The 16,426-nt window shown below is 42.1% G+C and overlaps 1 protein-coding gene across 1 annotated transcript in view; it reads left to right on the top strand.

The window, feature by feature from the left end:
- The first annotated feature begins 375 nt into the window (after positions 1–375).
- The window catches only part of UBR1 (ubiquitin protein ligase E3 component n-recognin 1), a 161,211-nt gene continuing 145,160 nt past the window's right edge, over positions 376–16,426 (top strand). The window contains exon 1 of the mRNA XM_010383779.2: positions 376–563. Coding sequence (XP_010382081.1) covers positions 483–563 — 81 coding nt within the window. The 5' untranslated portion in view covers positions 376–482. The remainder of the gene's footprint in view (positions 564–16,426) is intronic.

The following is a 16,426-nucleotide window of genomic DNA, read 5'->3' as shown; positions in this document are numbered from 1 at the left end:
AACCTTAAAAATGGAAGATGTGTGAGTACTTTCTTTTTCATTTTATAGGCTCTGGAGAACTACTGCAGGGAGGCTGGGATACAAAACACCCTCAGGCCAACAACCGGCCAGCTAGGACAGGTTCTTGCTTTAGCCCCTGACAAGTTTTCTTCCTTTCGTAATGGACGCTAACTTTGGCTTTTTTTTTTTTTTTTTTTTAACCTCGTAGATACAACAGTTCCCAGCACCAAATCCAGATATACAACCACTCAGCTACCAAGCGCTACGCCTGATAAATTACAGGGGAAATAAAAATCTCCAGTCCTTTCACGTCGTGACGCTTGCTTCCGGGAAGCGGGCCGGAAGCCGCTCCTCAATTGTGCGTCAAACCCGACTTCAGGGGCCGTCGTAAAAGTGTCGTCCCTGTGTGTCTCCGACCGGCCACAGGTTTCCGCTTGCCTCTGGCCGGGGGTCGGCAACTGCAGGAGTCAGTTTCCCTCAAGATGGCGGACGAGGAAGCTGGAGGTGCGGAGAGGATGGAAATCAGCGCGGAGTTACCCCAGACCCCTCAGCGTCTGGCATGTGTAAGTCCCTGTAGGCAAGTCTCTTTTGTCCTACCCCCAGTGCCTCCCTACTGCGCTTAGGAGGATATGGGGCTTCACCCCCTATGGCAGCTCTGGGGAGGGGGAGTTATCTGGATTGATCTGGAAGGAAGCCACTGAATAAAAAGTTAGTCGCAACCCACATTTCTGCCAGCCAAGTGTACGGAATATAATGACTTTGTTATGTATTATTCCTGATGATCTCAAGCATGCATGTCTCTATTCTGAAGTAGAAAGAACCAGTGATGTTATTAGACGGTTTGATGTGGGGGCCGAGGCGGGGTTGGAGCAAGAGCCATTTTCGTATAGAAGCAGTACTAACCCTTTACTTTTGATTATGGGAACGCAGCACCTGGTATTGTATTGCATAGCCAGCTGGCCGGGACCTGATAATGGTAGAGAGTGCTGCCACTGTCATGTCTAGATGTGAGGTGTAGTAACTGGCCTTCGATATAGCATATTAAGAACCCCAGGCCTAACCCTCAGTGGAGAAGCCCATCATCTGTCGCTACTTTTTAAAGCTGAAGAAGGGACTCCCAAACATTTCAAGCCAGAGCAATACCATTAATTAATGTTGGAATCTATACTTTGCTCTTGCATTTTGAAAGAATGGGAAGGCAGAGATATTGAACAAATTTGAGTCACTAGCTACAGGGAGAAAGCTGACGGTGGAAGATAAGAGTAGAGGGCAATGTTAGGGAATGTTCTGGATGCCCAGGGCATCTAGTGGGGAGATATGTAGAAAATATTCAAGTATCTGTCACTGCATAATGTTTTATTAGTTTTGTCTTTCTAAATAGCAGCATTTAGAGATTTGGGATATACACCATTTTTTCTGAAGTTTCTTTGGTTTGTAGTTTAATAAAAGCTTTATTTTATTTTATTTTATTTTATTTTTTTGAGACGGAGTCTCACTCTGTCGTTCAGGCTGGAGTGCAGTGGCACAATCTCGGCTCACTGCAAGCTCTGCCTCCCGGGTTCACACCATTCTCCTGCCTCAGCCTCCTGAGTAGCTGGGATTACAGGCGCCTGCCACCATGCCTGGCTAATTTTTTTTTTTTTTTTTTTTTTTTGGTATTTTTAGTAGAGACAGGGGTTCACCATATTGGCCAGGCTGATATGGAACTCCTGACCTCAGGTGATCCACCTGCCCCGGCCTCCCAAAGTGCTGGGATTACAGATTAAAAGCATTCTTGAAGGTTTTTGTTTGTTTTTTAACCCTGCCTACAATTGAACATTGTTTTATGCAAAAACAGAGGGAGCTACTTCAGGGACTGAAGAGACTGGCTAGGAGGTAGGAACCAGGTAGGGAGGGAGTTGGAAAAGGGTTTGGCTTCTGACTATGTCAGTGCTTGCCGTTTTCCTCCACCCCAAATAGCAGTTCAAATTCATTTCACTACTGGTAGTGAAGGAGAAAGCATCTTATCTGCGATGATAAGGAATGAGGAGGTAGGACAAATATAAAAGCAGCTGAAACATTTTAATGGTAGTTTGTGAGTTTTGCTTGTTAGAAGGAGTGGGGAAACTGTGCTGTGGTCAGAAGAATTGTTAGAGTTTTGTATCTGAAGACTAATATTTAAAGCTTTGATACATTAATTTTTTCCAGATGATACAGTAAAACCCCATCATTCTGGCCACCACTAATTTGGAATCGGAGATAATGATACAGGAATTGAGCTAGAATTTATGTGACAACTCTTTACCTCAGGAAATAGTATTAGATTTTGTTGGGCAGGGCTTTAGGTTTTGCAAAGTAGTAGGTAGATTGTGTAATATAGCCTCAGGGAACTCATAGTCTGGTGACACAGGTAATATAAGTGCCCAAATAATTTTAATTCAAGGTAGAGTAATGTTAGTAGATGAGGACCTGTGACTGTTAAGCTTTGTAACCCCTTTTATGGCTTGCATCTCTCTATCTACTGAAGACCCTACAGATCATTCTACCTTTCTCTCTTTCTCTTTTTCTCTTTTTAAAGCTACTACTGTTTTCAATTTTATTCTAGCCATGGTTGACACTGGCTTCCCAGTTTACTACTTTGCTCTTAAGCAATAGAAGCTCAGTTGTCCCCCCTACTCCTTATTGTTTATCTTTAGACAAAGATAAATAGTATGGGACATTCAGAGAGGTTTAAGCAATCGTACAATTTCCATTAGAGTCTAATCCCAGGTTATAGTCTCTGATTTCGTTAAACTTTCTTCTTGGTCTGCAGATCCTTTTTCATTCATGTTGCTGTTAGTAAGCATTAAGGCTGTAGTATTCTTAACATTATCTCACATGCAATTCAAATAAAATACTATGTATGAATTAGTGGACATTGTTAAAAGCCATGGCTTAAGAATCACCAGGGGAACTGATACTGTAGGTCTGAGGTGAGGTCCAAGAATCTGCATTTTCACAAGCCTACCGTGCTAATTCTGTAATAGTGGTGTATGGGCCACACTTTGAGTAATACTTAACTAGGTATTTGGAAGTTATCAGTAAATTTACAGTTGAGGTTGTGGGAATGGATAACATCTTTTTTTTTGAGATAGGGTCTTGCTTTGTCACCCAAGCTGGAGTGCAGTGGCACAAACATAACTCACTGCAGCCTCAATCTCTCGGGCTCAGGTGATCTTCCCACCTCAGTCTCCTGAGTAACTGGGGATATAGGCATGTGCCACCATGCCCAGTTAATTTTTTGCATTTTTTTTGTAGAGACACGGTTTAATTTAATTTAATTTTATTTATTTAAGACAGAGTCTTACTCCATCACCCAGGCTGGAGTACAGTGGTGCCATCTTGGCTCACTATAACCTCCACCTTCCAGGTTCAAGCAATTCTTGTGCCTCAACCTCCCAAGTAGCTGGAATTACAGGTGTGTGCCACCACGCCCAGCTGATTTTTGTATTTTTAGTAGAGACAGGGTTTTACCATATGGCCAGGCTGGTCTCGAACTCCTGACCTCAAGTGATCCATCTGCCTTGGCCTCCCAAAGTGGTGGGATTACAGGAGTGAGCCACTACGCCCAGCCTGGATAAAATCTTTGAGGAGGAAAATGTGTGCGTATATAGACACACACACACAGGAAAAGAGAGATTGAGACAGAGAGAAAGAGAACAGGAATGATTGAAACAGGGGTAGAAAATGGAAGAACGAGGTAAGAACGTGGAAACAATAGGCAAGCAGGTAGGAGGTGAGAGTAGTGTGATGGCATGGGGTATCGTTTTGAGGAGAGGGTGGTTTATTGGGTCCATGATAATGAGGACTGAGAAAAATCGGGAATCAAGAGGGTTGTGAGTAGTCTGCCAGAACTTCTGCCTTCTGTCTTCCTCAACTAGATTTTCTTCCTTAAGTCAATTTCAGAAGATACGTCTTAGCATGATACTCAGCTCTTTCCTATTGCCTGTTTGTAACCTCTACCTAGGGGTTTCATCCAGTTCTGTGACTTTAAATACCGTCTGTATGTATTCAGTTCCCAAATTTATATCTTTGTGTCATCTCACTTCTGAGCTCCAGAATCATAAATCCAACTGCCTACTTGACATCTTCACTTGGATGTCTGGTGTTTCAAACAGTGTGAGCAATTAAGAAGTTGCTGCTGTAACCCAAGCCGTAGTTGATGGTAGCTTGCACTGGAAAGGTTATCCCTGGAGATAGAGTGAAGAGGATGAATGTGAGAGAGATTTTAGAAGTATAGAAGAAGCAAAAAGACTTGCTGATAGATTAGGCATGAGGCAAAAGGGAAGGAACGATGACATCTGCATCCTCAGTTTTTGGTTTAACCATTCATGGCAGTGGTTGTGTTGTTTCCAGTGGTATGATCTTGGCTCACTGCAACCTCCGTGTCCCAAGTTCAAGCAATTCTCCTGCCTCAGCCTCCTGAGTAGCTGGAATTACAGGCATGCACCACCATGTCTGGCCTTTTTTTTTTTTTGAGCCAAGATCTCTCTCTGTTACCCAGGCTGGAGCGCAGTGGCGAGATCTCGGCTCACTGAAACCTCCGCATCCCGGGTTCAAGAGATTCTCCTGACTCAGCCTTTCAAGTAGCTGGGATTACAGGTGACTGCCACCATTCCTGGTTAATTTTTGTATTTTTAGCAGAGACAGGGGTTTCACCATGTTGGCCAGGCTGGTCTTGAACTCCTGACCTCAGGCAATCTGCCCACCTCAGCCTCCCAAATTGCTGGGATTATAGACGTGAGCCATCGTGCCCAGCCAATTTTTTTGTATTTTTAGTAGAGGTGGGGTTTCACCGTATTGGCCAGACTGGTCTCGAACTCCTGACCTCAAGTGATCCACCCATCTCGACCTCCCCCCAGCTGCTGGGATTACAGGTGTGAGCCATCGTGCCTGGCCTTGGTTGTGTCATATATTGAGAGGAAAGACCAGATTTTAGGAGAGGAAAGGAGAAAGGCAGATCAAGAGTTTGGTTATCCGTGTCTCTGTAGACGACACCTCCATAATAGCTCTTGAACGCAAATAATTCTGTCTCCACCCATGTAGTCCATGTCACTATCTGTTGTCTTGGCTACTGCAGTGACTTCTGTTTTTTTTTTTTTTTTGAGACGGAGTCTTGCTCTTTCTCCCGGGCTGGAGTGCAGTGGCCAGATCTCAGCTCACTGCAAGCTCCGCCTCCCGGGTTTACGCCATTCTCCTGCCTCAGCCTCCGGAGTAGCTGGGACTACAGGCGCCCGCCACCTCGCCCGGCTAGTTTTTTGTATTTTTAGTAGAGACGGGGTTTCACCATGTTAGCCAGGATGGTCTCGATCTCCTGACCTCGTGATCCGCCCGCCTCGGCCTCCCAAAGTGCTGGGATTACAGGCTTGAGCCACCGCGCCCGGCTTTGCAGTGACTTCTTAACTGGTCTCTTTGCTTCCACTGTTGCCCTCTTCCTGTCCATTCTGCACAGAACAACCAGAGTAATCTTTTAAAGATTAAATCAGATCATGTCAGTCTCCTATCTAAATCCTCAGTGGCTTTCTATTAGTACTTAGAATAAGGTCTAAATTCATTACAAGCCTTCAAGACTTTGCCTGATCCGGCCCCTACATCTCCACCTCATTTCCTATTACATTCTCCTCACTCATCCTGTAACAGTACAAGCTGAAACTGTATTTTGCTTTAGGGTCTGTGCCTTTGCTTGCTGTTTGCTTTTCCTAGAGTGTTTTTCCTGTTTTTTTCTTAATACATACCCTGTCTGAGAGATGGGTTCCTCTTATTCTCTGTCAAAGCAACCTGTTTTTTTCTCCCATTGCAATTACAATCTGTAATTACTGTATTGTCTTTATTTACTTAGTGAAATGTCTGTTTCTCCCTCCAGAGGGAGAGGTAAGTTCCATGAAGGGAAGGATCGTGTATGACTTGTTCATTGACGCATCTTTTTTTTTTTTTTTGAGACGGAGTCTCGCTCTGTCGCCAGGCTGGAGTGCAGTGGTGTGATCTCGGCTCACTGCAACCTCTGCCTCCCGGGTTCAAGCGATTCTCCTGCCTCAGCCTCCCTAGTAGCTGGGACTACAGGTGCATGCCACCATGCCCAGCTGATTTTTATATTTTTAGTAGAGACAAGGTTTCACGTGTTGGCCAGGATGGTCTCGATCTCTTGACCTCATGATCCGCCTGCCTCAGCCTCCCAAAGTGCTGGGATCGATTACAGGTGTAAGCCACTGTGCCCAGCCACATTGGTGTATCTTGGTATGTGATTGATAGAGAAGACACTTTTTTTTTTCTTTGAAACGAAGTTTCACTCTTGTTGCCCAGACTGGAGTGCAATGGCATGTTCTCGGCTCACTGTAACCTCTGTCTCTTAGGTTAAGTGATTCTTCTTCCTCAGCCTCCTGAGTAGCTGGGATTACAGGCACGCGCTACCATGCCCAGCTAATTTTTGTATTTTTAGTAGAGATGAGATTTCTCTGTGTTGGTCAGGCTGGCCTCAAACTCCCGACCTCAGGTGATCCACCCGCCTCAGCCTCCTAAGGTGCTGGGATTACAGGCGTGAGCCACCACGCCTGGCAGAAGACACTTTTTTAAAATGAATGAATAACTGAGGATCAACATTAATGATTTATTATAGTAAGATTAGTAGTGATCGGTGGATGGAGGTTGTAGATGGAAAAAAGAGGGAATGAGCGGGCATGTTAGGGTAGTGGCTAACCTTGATCTTGGCTGATCAGGGAGGTAATAAAAGCCAAAACAGGAAATCTGGAGGGAATTGGTGGGATTGAGGTATTAAAGGACATGCGATTGACATAATTGGGAGGACTGAACTTTGTGGTCAGAAAGGGGAATTTTAGAATTTGAGTACATGGGGGCACATCAAGTTTTTGCAATGGTAGAGCCAGGTTAAAGGCACTTCTTGGCCTGGCGCCGTGGCTTGCGCCTGTAATCCTAGCACTTTGGGAGGCCAAGGAAGGTGGATCACAAGTTCGGGAGATCGAGACCATCCTGGCTAACAAGGTAAAAGCCCTTCTCTACTAAAAATACAAAAAATTAGCTGGGTGCAATGGTGGGCGCCTGTAGTCCCAGCTACTCGGGAGACTGAGGCAGGAGAATCGCTTGAACCTGGGAGGCGGAGCTTGCAGTGAGCTATCACACCACTGCACTCCAGCCTGGGCGACAGAGCAAGACTCCGTCTTAAAAAAAAAAAAAAAAAAAAAGGCACCTCTTATGTGTTTCTATAGCACCCTTTTCATATTCCTGTTTTATGTAGTGTGTCTCAGACTATACTCGACATTATCTGTTTACTATGTGTCCTTCCTTCTAGACAGTGAAGTTCTTGAAGGCCTGAACTGTTTCTTGTTCACAGCTGTATCTCTAGTTTCTAGCACATTGCTTCAGAATTTTTAGTGAATGCATGAATGAGTGAATGAGGAGACACTGAGGTAGAGAGGAGGTAGAGGTAATGGGAGCTGAGAATGTTAAGAGATACTAACATTATTGAGATATACATACAATAAAATGTACCCATTTAAGGCATTTCTTGGATAAATTTTAACAAATGTGTATACTTGTGTGACTACCACTGAATCAGGATATAGAATATTTCTGTTATTTCCCAAAGTTGTCTTCTGCTCAAATGGGAGGATTTTTTAAAAGTTTAATGTTGTTATGCTTTTGCAATAATCATTATGGAAATCAATGAAAAATGTACCCCTAATCTCATATCTATAGCGGAATTTTTTTTTTTTTCTGGAGTCATTACCCAGGCTGGAGTGCAGTGGTGCAATCTTGGTTCACTGAAACCTCCGCCTCCTGGGTTCAAGCAATTCTCTTGCCTCAGCCTCCTGAGTAGCTGGGATTACAGGTACGCACCACCTTGCCCAGCTAATTTTTGTATTTTTAGTAGAGACGGAATTTTGCCATGTTGGCTAGGCTGGTCTCAAACTTGTGACCTCAGGTGATGATCTGCCTGCCTCAGCCTCCCAAAGTGCTGGGATTACAGGTGTGAGCCACTGCGCCTGGCCTATAGGGGATCTTTAAAAGATAACATAATCTCGTGACTTCAAAATAGAAGTGAGAAGTTCTGTGTGATTTTAATTGGAGATGATTTTCCTTAGAAATTTGAATCTATATTGTTTTAGGCCATAGTACAGTTTTGTGTAGTAAGGACACACTCTGAGTAGGAAAACTGGTGAAAGTCTACGTCTTTTTTTTTTTTTTTTTGAGACAGAGTCTCGCTTGTCACCCAGGCTGGAGTGCAGTGGCACAATCTCAGCTCACTGCAGGCTCCGCCTTCTGGGTTCACGCCATTCTCCTGCCTCAGCCTCCCGAGTAGCTGGGACTACAGGTGCCCACCACCACACCCGGCTAATTTTTTGTATTTTTAGTAGAGGCGGTGTTTTACCTTGTTAGCCAGGATGATCTGTGTCTCCTGACTCGTGATCCATCCCCCTCGACCTCCCAAAGTGCTGGGATTACAGGCGTGAGCCACTGCGCCCGGCCAAACCTAGGTTTTTTGAGCCCTAACTGAAGTACTTTGTTACTAGATCTTAGCAAGTCCTAATGGCTTTTGTTTTTTCACCATCTCATAATTTCTATTTTGGAGGCTTAGGGAAATTTGGATTTTTTAAAAAAATTTTTTTAATTTTTTTTTTTTTTTTGAGACGGAGTCTCGCTCTGTCGCCCAGGCTGGAGTGCAGTGGCCGGATCTCAGCTCACTACAAGCTCCGCCTCCCGGGTTCACGCCATTCTCCTGCCTCAGCCTCCCGAGTAGCTGGGACTACAGGCGCCCGCCCCCTCGCCCGGCTAGTTTTTTGTATTTTTAGTAGAGATGGGGTTTCACCGTGTTCGCCAGGATGGTCTCGATCTCCTGATCTCGTGATCCGCCCGTCTCGGCCTCCCAAAGTGCTGGGATTACAGGCTTGAGCCACCGCGCCCGGCCGGAAATTTTGATTTTTTTAATGCCAGATTCTATAGAATTAGATGTGAAATTGAATTCTAAAACCCTAAGTCAAAATGAGTGATTCATCCCCACTAACTGTAAGAGTCTAGGGAAGGAACAGTAATTTAGTGTAGACGTGCTAGTGCTGGAAACTGACTTCTTACAATACCAAACACTATCCTGCAAATGAAAAGGTTTTTGTCCTCAGTACTGCACAAAGGTTGTGTCTGGATAGATACCTTTATAAGTCAGTGATACAGATGAACCAGTGAAATACAGGCATACCTTATTTTATTGAGCTTCATTATTATGCTTTGTAGATAATCAGTTCTTTATAAATTAAAGTCTGTGGCAACCCTGTCTCAAGCACGCCTTACAGTGCCATTTTTTCAACATTGTGTGCTCACTTCGTGTCATTGTGTCACATTTTGGTAATTCTCACAATATTTCAAGCTTTTTCATTATTATATCTGTTATGATGGTCTGTGATCAGTGACCTTTGATGTTACTATTGTAATTGTTTTGGGGTGCCATGAACCACATCCATAAAAGACAGCAAACATAATAAACAATGTGTTTGTTCTGACTGCTCCACTGACCAGCTACTTGCCCATCTCTCTCCGTCTCCTTGGGCATCCCTGTACCCCAAGATGGGACAATATTAAAATTAAGCCAGTTAATAATCCTACAATGGCCTCTAAGTATTGTAGTGAAAAGGAAAGTTCAGTATTTCTCACTTTAAATCAAAAGCTAGAAATGATGAAGCTTAGTGAGGAAAGCTGTTGAAAGCTGACATAGGCCAAGAGTTATGTCTCTTGTGCCAAGCAGTTAGCCAAGTTGTGAATGCAAAGGAAAAGTTCTTGAAGGAAATTAAAAGTGCTACTCCAGTGAACAGACAAATGATAAGAAAGCAAAACAGCCTTACTGATGATGTGGAAAAAGTTTTAGTGCTCTGGATAGAAGATTGAACCAGCCTCAATATTCCTTTAAGGCAAAGCCTAATCGAAGAGCAAGGCCCTCACTCTCTTCAGTTCTCCGAAGGCTGAGAGAAGTGAGGAAGCTGCAGAAGAAAAGTTGGAAGCTGGCAGAGGTTGGTTCATGAGGTTTAAGGAAGGAAGCCATCTCCACAACATAAAAGTGCAGCGTGAAGCCGTAAGTGCTGATTGATGGAGAAGCTGCAGCAAGTTATCCAGAAGATCTAGCTAAGACAATTGATGAAGATGGCTACACTAAACAGATTTTCCATGTAAATGAAACAACCTTCTGTTGGAAGACGATGCCGTGTAGAGCTTTCATAGCTAGAGAGAAGTCAGTGCCTGGCTTCAAAGGACAGGCTGACTCTCTTGATAGGGGCTAATGCAGCTGATAACTTTAAGTTGAAGCCAATTTCCATTTACCATTCAGAAGATCCAAGAATCCTTAAGAATTATGCTACTCTAAGTATGTTGAATAAATGGAACTAGAAAGCCTGGATGACAGCACATCTGTTATAGCATGGTTTACTGAATATTTTAAGTCCACTGTAGAGAACTACTGCTGATAATATTTCAAAATATTACTGCTCATTGACAATACATTTGGTCACCCACAAGCTCTGATGGAGATATACAAGGAGATAAATGTTATTTTCGTGTCTGCTAATACAACATCCATTCTGTAGCCTGTGGATCAAGGAGTAATTGCAACTTTCAACTCTTACTATTTAAGAAACACATTTCATGAAACTATAACTTTCATAAATTATGATTCTTCTGATGGATATGGGCAAAGTCTATTGAAAACCTTTTGGAAAGGATTCAGCATTCTAGATGCCATTATGAACATTCATGATTTGTGGAAGGAGGTCAAAATATCAACATGAACAGGAGTTTGGAAGAAGTTGATTTCAACCCTCATGGATGACTTTGAGGGGTTCAAGACTTCAGTAGAGGAAGTAATTGCAGATGTAGTAGAAATAACAAGAGAACTAGAATTAGAATTGGAGATTGAAGTTATGACTGAATTGCAGCAAACCCATGATAAAAACGTAATGGATGAGGAGTTGCTACTTCTGGATGAGCAGAGAGAGTGGTTTCTTGAGATAGAATCTACTTTTGGTGAAGATGATGTGGACATTGTTTAAATGAGAATAAAGGATTTAGAATATTCCATAAATGTAGTTGATAAGGCAGCAGCAGAGTTGGCAAGGATTGACTCCAGTTTTGAAAGAAGTTCTACTGTTGGTAACATGCTGTCACATGCTACGGAGAAATATTTCATGGAAAGGTCAATCAATGTGGCAAACTTCATGGTTATCTTATTTTAAGAAATTGCCTGGCTGGGCATGGTGGCTCACGCCTGTAATCCCAGCACTTTGGGAGGCCGAGGCGGGCGGGTTGCCTAAGGTCAGGAGTTTGAGACCAGCCTGACCAACATAGTAAAACCCCATCTCTACCAAAAATAGAAAAATGAGCCAGGTGCCTGTAATCCCAGCTACTCAGGAGACTGAGGCAAGAGAATTGCTTCAACCTGGGAGGTGGAGATTGCAGTGAGCCTGTAAACCCAGATCGCACCACTGCACTCCAACCTGGGGGATAGAGTGAGACTCTGTCTCAAAAAGAAAAAAGAGAAAAAGAAAAAAAAAGAAATTGCCACAGCCATCCCCATGTTTAGCAACCACCAACCTGATCAGTCAGCCATTAACATTGAGGGAAGACCCCCCTATCAGCAAAAAGATGACAACTTTCTAAAGGCTCAGATGATCATTAGCATTTTTTAGCAGTATTTTAACATTAAGTTATGTACATTTTTAAAGACTTCGTACTATTGCACTTTTAGTATAGTGTAGTGTAAACGTAACTTTCATACGCATTGGGAAACCAAAAAAATTTGTGCGACTCACTTTGTGTTCACTCTATTGTGGTAGTCTTAAACTGAACCCAAATGTCTGAGGTGTGCCTATGTCTTGCCCATCCTTTCTTTGTGTGCTGATTTTGAGGGTTACCTCGAATTTCCCTTGCTGCCACTTTATCCATTTCTGTAAAGGTATTAAGCATATGCTGTGCTCTGTGAAATAATTTTCCTTAAGCTTTTAACCCCTTGCCTCAGATGACCTAACACAAAATATTAAGACCTCTAATCCCAGGTGATTTACTATGACTGCCTATACGTTCTTTCAAAGTGTTTTCAGTTAACATGCCTCCTCTTGAATAAACAATAGTTGATGAGCTTGGGTTTTTTTAAAGCATTTGGTACAGCCCTTTTTTTTTTTTTTTAATGTTGTCACACTCTAATACTAATCTGAGTGCTTATGGAAATATGCTATGGTAAATAGATGTTACTGATAAAACTCCAGTAGAGTTAATGCACTTTCCCTAAGTGCCCACTTGCTGCCCGGGAGTGACACAGACCCTGTCCAGAATGCAGTCTACTGTTACTCATTTGAATATAATTTTCTTTCTAATAGTTTACTTAATGCCAGCCTTCAGAACAAAGTCTGTTTGACTTATTTAGAGGAGTGGAGCTATAACTACTTAATGTCTTTATGGAGTACCTTTTAAAATGCCTTTGAAGTGTTGGTATTTGTGGGTAAGCTAGAAATGACTTTAGCCACTGGAGGGAAAGTCTGTTAATTTATCAATTTTTTTAATACACACTTGTTCTGCCTTGTAATTTAAGAGAGGATTTTAGTTGGTTTGCAAATATATATTCCATACAGCAGAAAGAGAATATGAAATAGATAGCTCAGAGTTTATGAAAGCAGGATTTTACTTATCTAAATACGTCAAGGAAAGCCTAGAAAATTGGGGCATGACCTATGACAGAGACGAAAAAGAGAATACAACAAATAGGACAAGGAGAACTTGTCCCTTAGGAGGGACAAAATGTTTTCAAAAACCAAATTCTGACAGCATGCTTATACGTTATCTCAACAGCAAAGAAAAGAGAGTGAACTTGCTTGTCATGTGGCTCTATATTTGACTCTGGCTTATTTTATCAATGCCATACAGACATAGAAGACATGTTTACAGACAGCACAAGGCTGGTAGGGATAACATGTAAAGGATAAATCCCATATAGGCCGAATATTGTGTCAAAAGTAAATTGTGATGAAAGTAAAGCCTTATACCTAGGTTCATTTGGTGTAGGACTGAGTCTCTTACATGTGATTGACCTAAGGGTTTTAGTTGTCTGCATGTGATGTCATGTGATGTGGCAGCCAAAGAATGGTCTGCTTGTGGGAACTAGGAAAAAGAGGATTTAAAATATATATAAAAAAGAAAATAAAAAAGAAAAAGAAATAGAAAAAAATTTTAAAAAGAAAAAAGGAATGTGAGAATGTGATGTTTTTGTTGTTTGTTTGTTTGCTTTTTTTTTTTGAGATGGAGTTTCACTCTGTCATCCAGGCTGGAGTGTGGTGGCGCGATCTCCGCTCACTGCAACCTCCGCCTCCCGGGTCCAAGCGATTCTCCTGCCTCAGCCTCCCGAGCTGGGACTACAGGCGTGCACCACCACACCCGGCTAATTTTTTTGTATTTTTAGTAGAGATGGGATTTCATCATGTTGGCCAGACTGGTCTCGAACTCCTGACCTCAAGTGATCCACCCACCTCAGCCTCCCAAAGTGTTGGGATTACAGGCTGAGCCACCACACCTTTTCAGAATGTGATCTTTTGAAGCAGTTTAGTGCTGGGGATAAGGAAGGTAATAAATAGTCCTATTCCTCTTTATGGAAGCATGTTGTGCAGTTTCATAAGGGTAATCAACTTGGAGAGTGGTCAGGATACCATGTGTTTAGGGCCGGCCAAATTTCTTTAGTCTCTTTGTTTCAGTTTAGCCATGAAATGAAGAGACTAGAAATGAGAGACATAATAGTTATCTTCATTTATTTTAAAAGACTGATGAAAAAGCAAAGTGAATTATATTGGTTTATTTCAGTAACAGGATAAAAGTTAGAGGAAGGTAGATATTAGCTTAGTTATGAGCGTGCCTTTTTTTTTCTTTTCTTTTTTTTTTTTTTTTTTTTGAGACAGAGCCTCACTCAGTTCCCCAGGCCAAAGTGAAGTGACGCGATCCTTGCTGCAGCCTCAGCCTCCTCGGCTCGGGTGATCCTCCCACTCAGGTACGCAGCCTTAGTACCTGGGACTACAGGCTTATGCTACCATGATGAGATAATTTTTGTGTTTTTTTGTAGAGATGGGGTTTTACCGTGTTGCCTATGCTGGTCTTGAACTTCTGGGCTCAAGTGATCTGCCCGCCTTGGCCTCCCAAAGGGCTAGGGTTATAGGCATGAGCCATTGTGCCTGGTTGCTGTAAACCTTTGAGTCTGTAGAATAATATTAGAAAAAAAATTATATAATCAAAGATTATTGGTGCCTAGAGATGCTCTATTTATTACTAATCCATAGTGGCTATGAAAAATGGTAGTGCCTTCAGATTTTGTTACCACTTTAAAAAGAAGAATTAGAAAAACAATTACAGGGCTCTGAAGGCTCTGTAGATGTCTAGCAGTTGTTTAAGGAAGGTCAAATTGTGGTTTAAACAAAACTAATCTACTTAAGTAAGCTCCTTTTTCAGAATGATGTTCCCAAACAGGCATCTAAGCCCTTGGGTCAGAGTTGAAAACATAGCTCTAGTCTCCTTGGGGATGAGGGAAATGTTTGGAATGTTTGGGAATTTAAATGTTGAGAACTTGTTAAGAACTTGTTTTTTACAGAATAGTCAATTAGGAAAGCTTTCCCATAACTCCAAACAGTTATTTTTTTTTCCTGGACCTGGTAGTTAAAAATTCTTAATTTTATTCCTGTTGAAAATGGGGGAAAATTTTAAAACCAACCAACCAGAGGCAAAAAATCAAACCTATTTTAGTTGAAAAAAATTTTCCATAGTTTGGCAATAGTGGAAAACATTTTTGTGAAGAGTATAACTGAACTTTTATTTCCTATAAGAATTCTAGGCTGGGTGTGGTGGCTTATGCCTGTAATGCCAGCACTTTGGGAGGCCAAGGCAGGCGGATCAGAAGGTCAAGAGATTGAGACCCTCCTGGCCCATATGGTGAAACCCCATTTCTACTAAAAATACAAAAATTAGCTGGTTGGGGTGGCATGCGCCAGTAGTCCCAGCTACTCGGGAGGCTGAGGCAGGATAATCGCTTGAACCCAGGAGGCAGAGGTTACAGTGAGCTGAGAGCGAGACTCTGTCTTCAAAAAGAATACATATATATATACACAAAGTTAGAGAAGGCTTAATGTTATCATAATTTGCTTTGTTTTCTCTGGCAAGAAATGTGTAGCATTTAGCAATTAACTGAGAACTTTTATTGTGTACTTGTGCTAGGCCTATGGGATACAGGGATTTGAAGGGCAAAGTTCCTCTCCTCAGGGAGCTTACATTCTGGTTGAAGAGGCTAATTTTGTATTTTTAGTAGAGGCGGGGTTTCACCTAGCCAAGTTACCTAGGCTGCTCTCAAACTCCTGAGCTCAAGTGATCCACCCACCTCGGCCTCCTGTAGTGCTAGAATTACAGCCACCATGCCCAGCCATGATGTTTTAAAATACCACTTCTTCATGGTAAAGCGTGTGATGATATAGATAATATAAGAATATTTAGGAGCCTTCAGGAATGTTCGGTAGTTGTTAGCTAAGAGGCTTCATTTGTAATTGTAATTAGAAAGAAGGCCATAGTTAAAGCAAAAAGTAAGAAGGCAAAACTTGATTGTTTTGTTTTGTTTTACCATTACTGGTTGAGTATCCCTTGTGTTTTGGATTTTGGATTTTTTAAGATTTTGGAATATTTGTATTATACTGGTTGAACATTCGAAATCTGAAAATCTAAAATCCACAATGTTACAATGAGCATTACCCTTGAGTGTCTTGCTTTCTGATTTTTGGGTGTGGGATGCCCAACCTATAATGTGAAATTGAACAAGCCAGTAAAGGTGGATTTTGAAACTATGTATTTGGCTGGGCACAGTGGCTCACGCCTGTAATCCCAGCACTTTGGGAGGTCGAGGCAGATGGATCACCTGAGGTCGGGAGTTCAAGACTAGCCTGACCAACATGGAAAAACCCCATCTCTACTAAAAATACAAAATTAGCCAGGAGTGGTGGCACATGCCTGTAATCCCGGCTACTCAGGAGGCTGAGGCTGCGGTGAGCTGAGATCTGGCCATTGCACTCCATCCTGGGCAACAAGAGCGAAACTCCACCTCAAAATAAATAAATAAATAAATAAATAAATAAATAAATAAATAAATAAATAAATAAAATAAAATAAAAACTACATTTATGTTTGGTTTAGTAGAATGGGCATTGAACTTTAGGACTTAGGATACCTAGTTCTGTTCCTGACATTGATACCAACTGGTTATTTGACGATTTTAGACAAGTCAGTTTACTTCCCTGTGATTCAGCTTTCTCATCTATAAAATGTGAGGGGCTTGTACTCGTTTTTACTCTCAAATTTCTTCTGTTATTAACAAGAGAATTGAAAAGCGCTAGTTCTGTGCCTC

Source organism: Rhinopithecus roxellana, chromosome 5 (assembly GCF_007565055.1).
Source record: "Rhinopithecus roxellana isolate Shanxi Qingling chromosome 5, ASM756505v1, whole genome shotgun sequence".
Lineage (NCBI taxonomy): Eukaryota > Metazoa > Chordata > Mammalia > Primates > Cercopithecidae > Rhinopithecus > Rhinopithecus roxellana.
The sequence above is the reverse complement of the archived record's forward strand: the minus strand, read 5'-3'. Positions and strand labels throughout refer to the sequence as shown.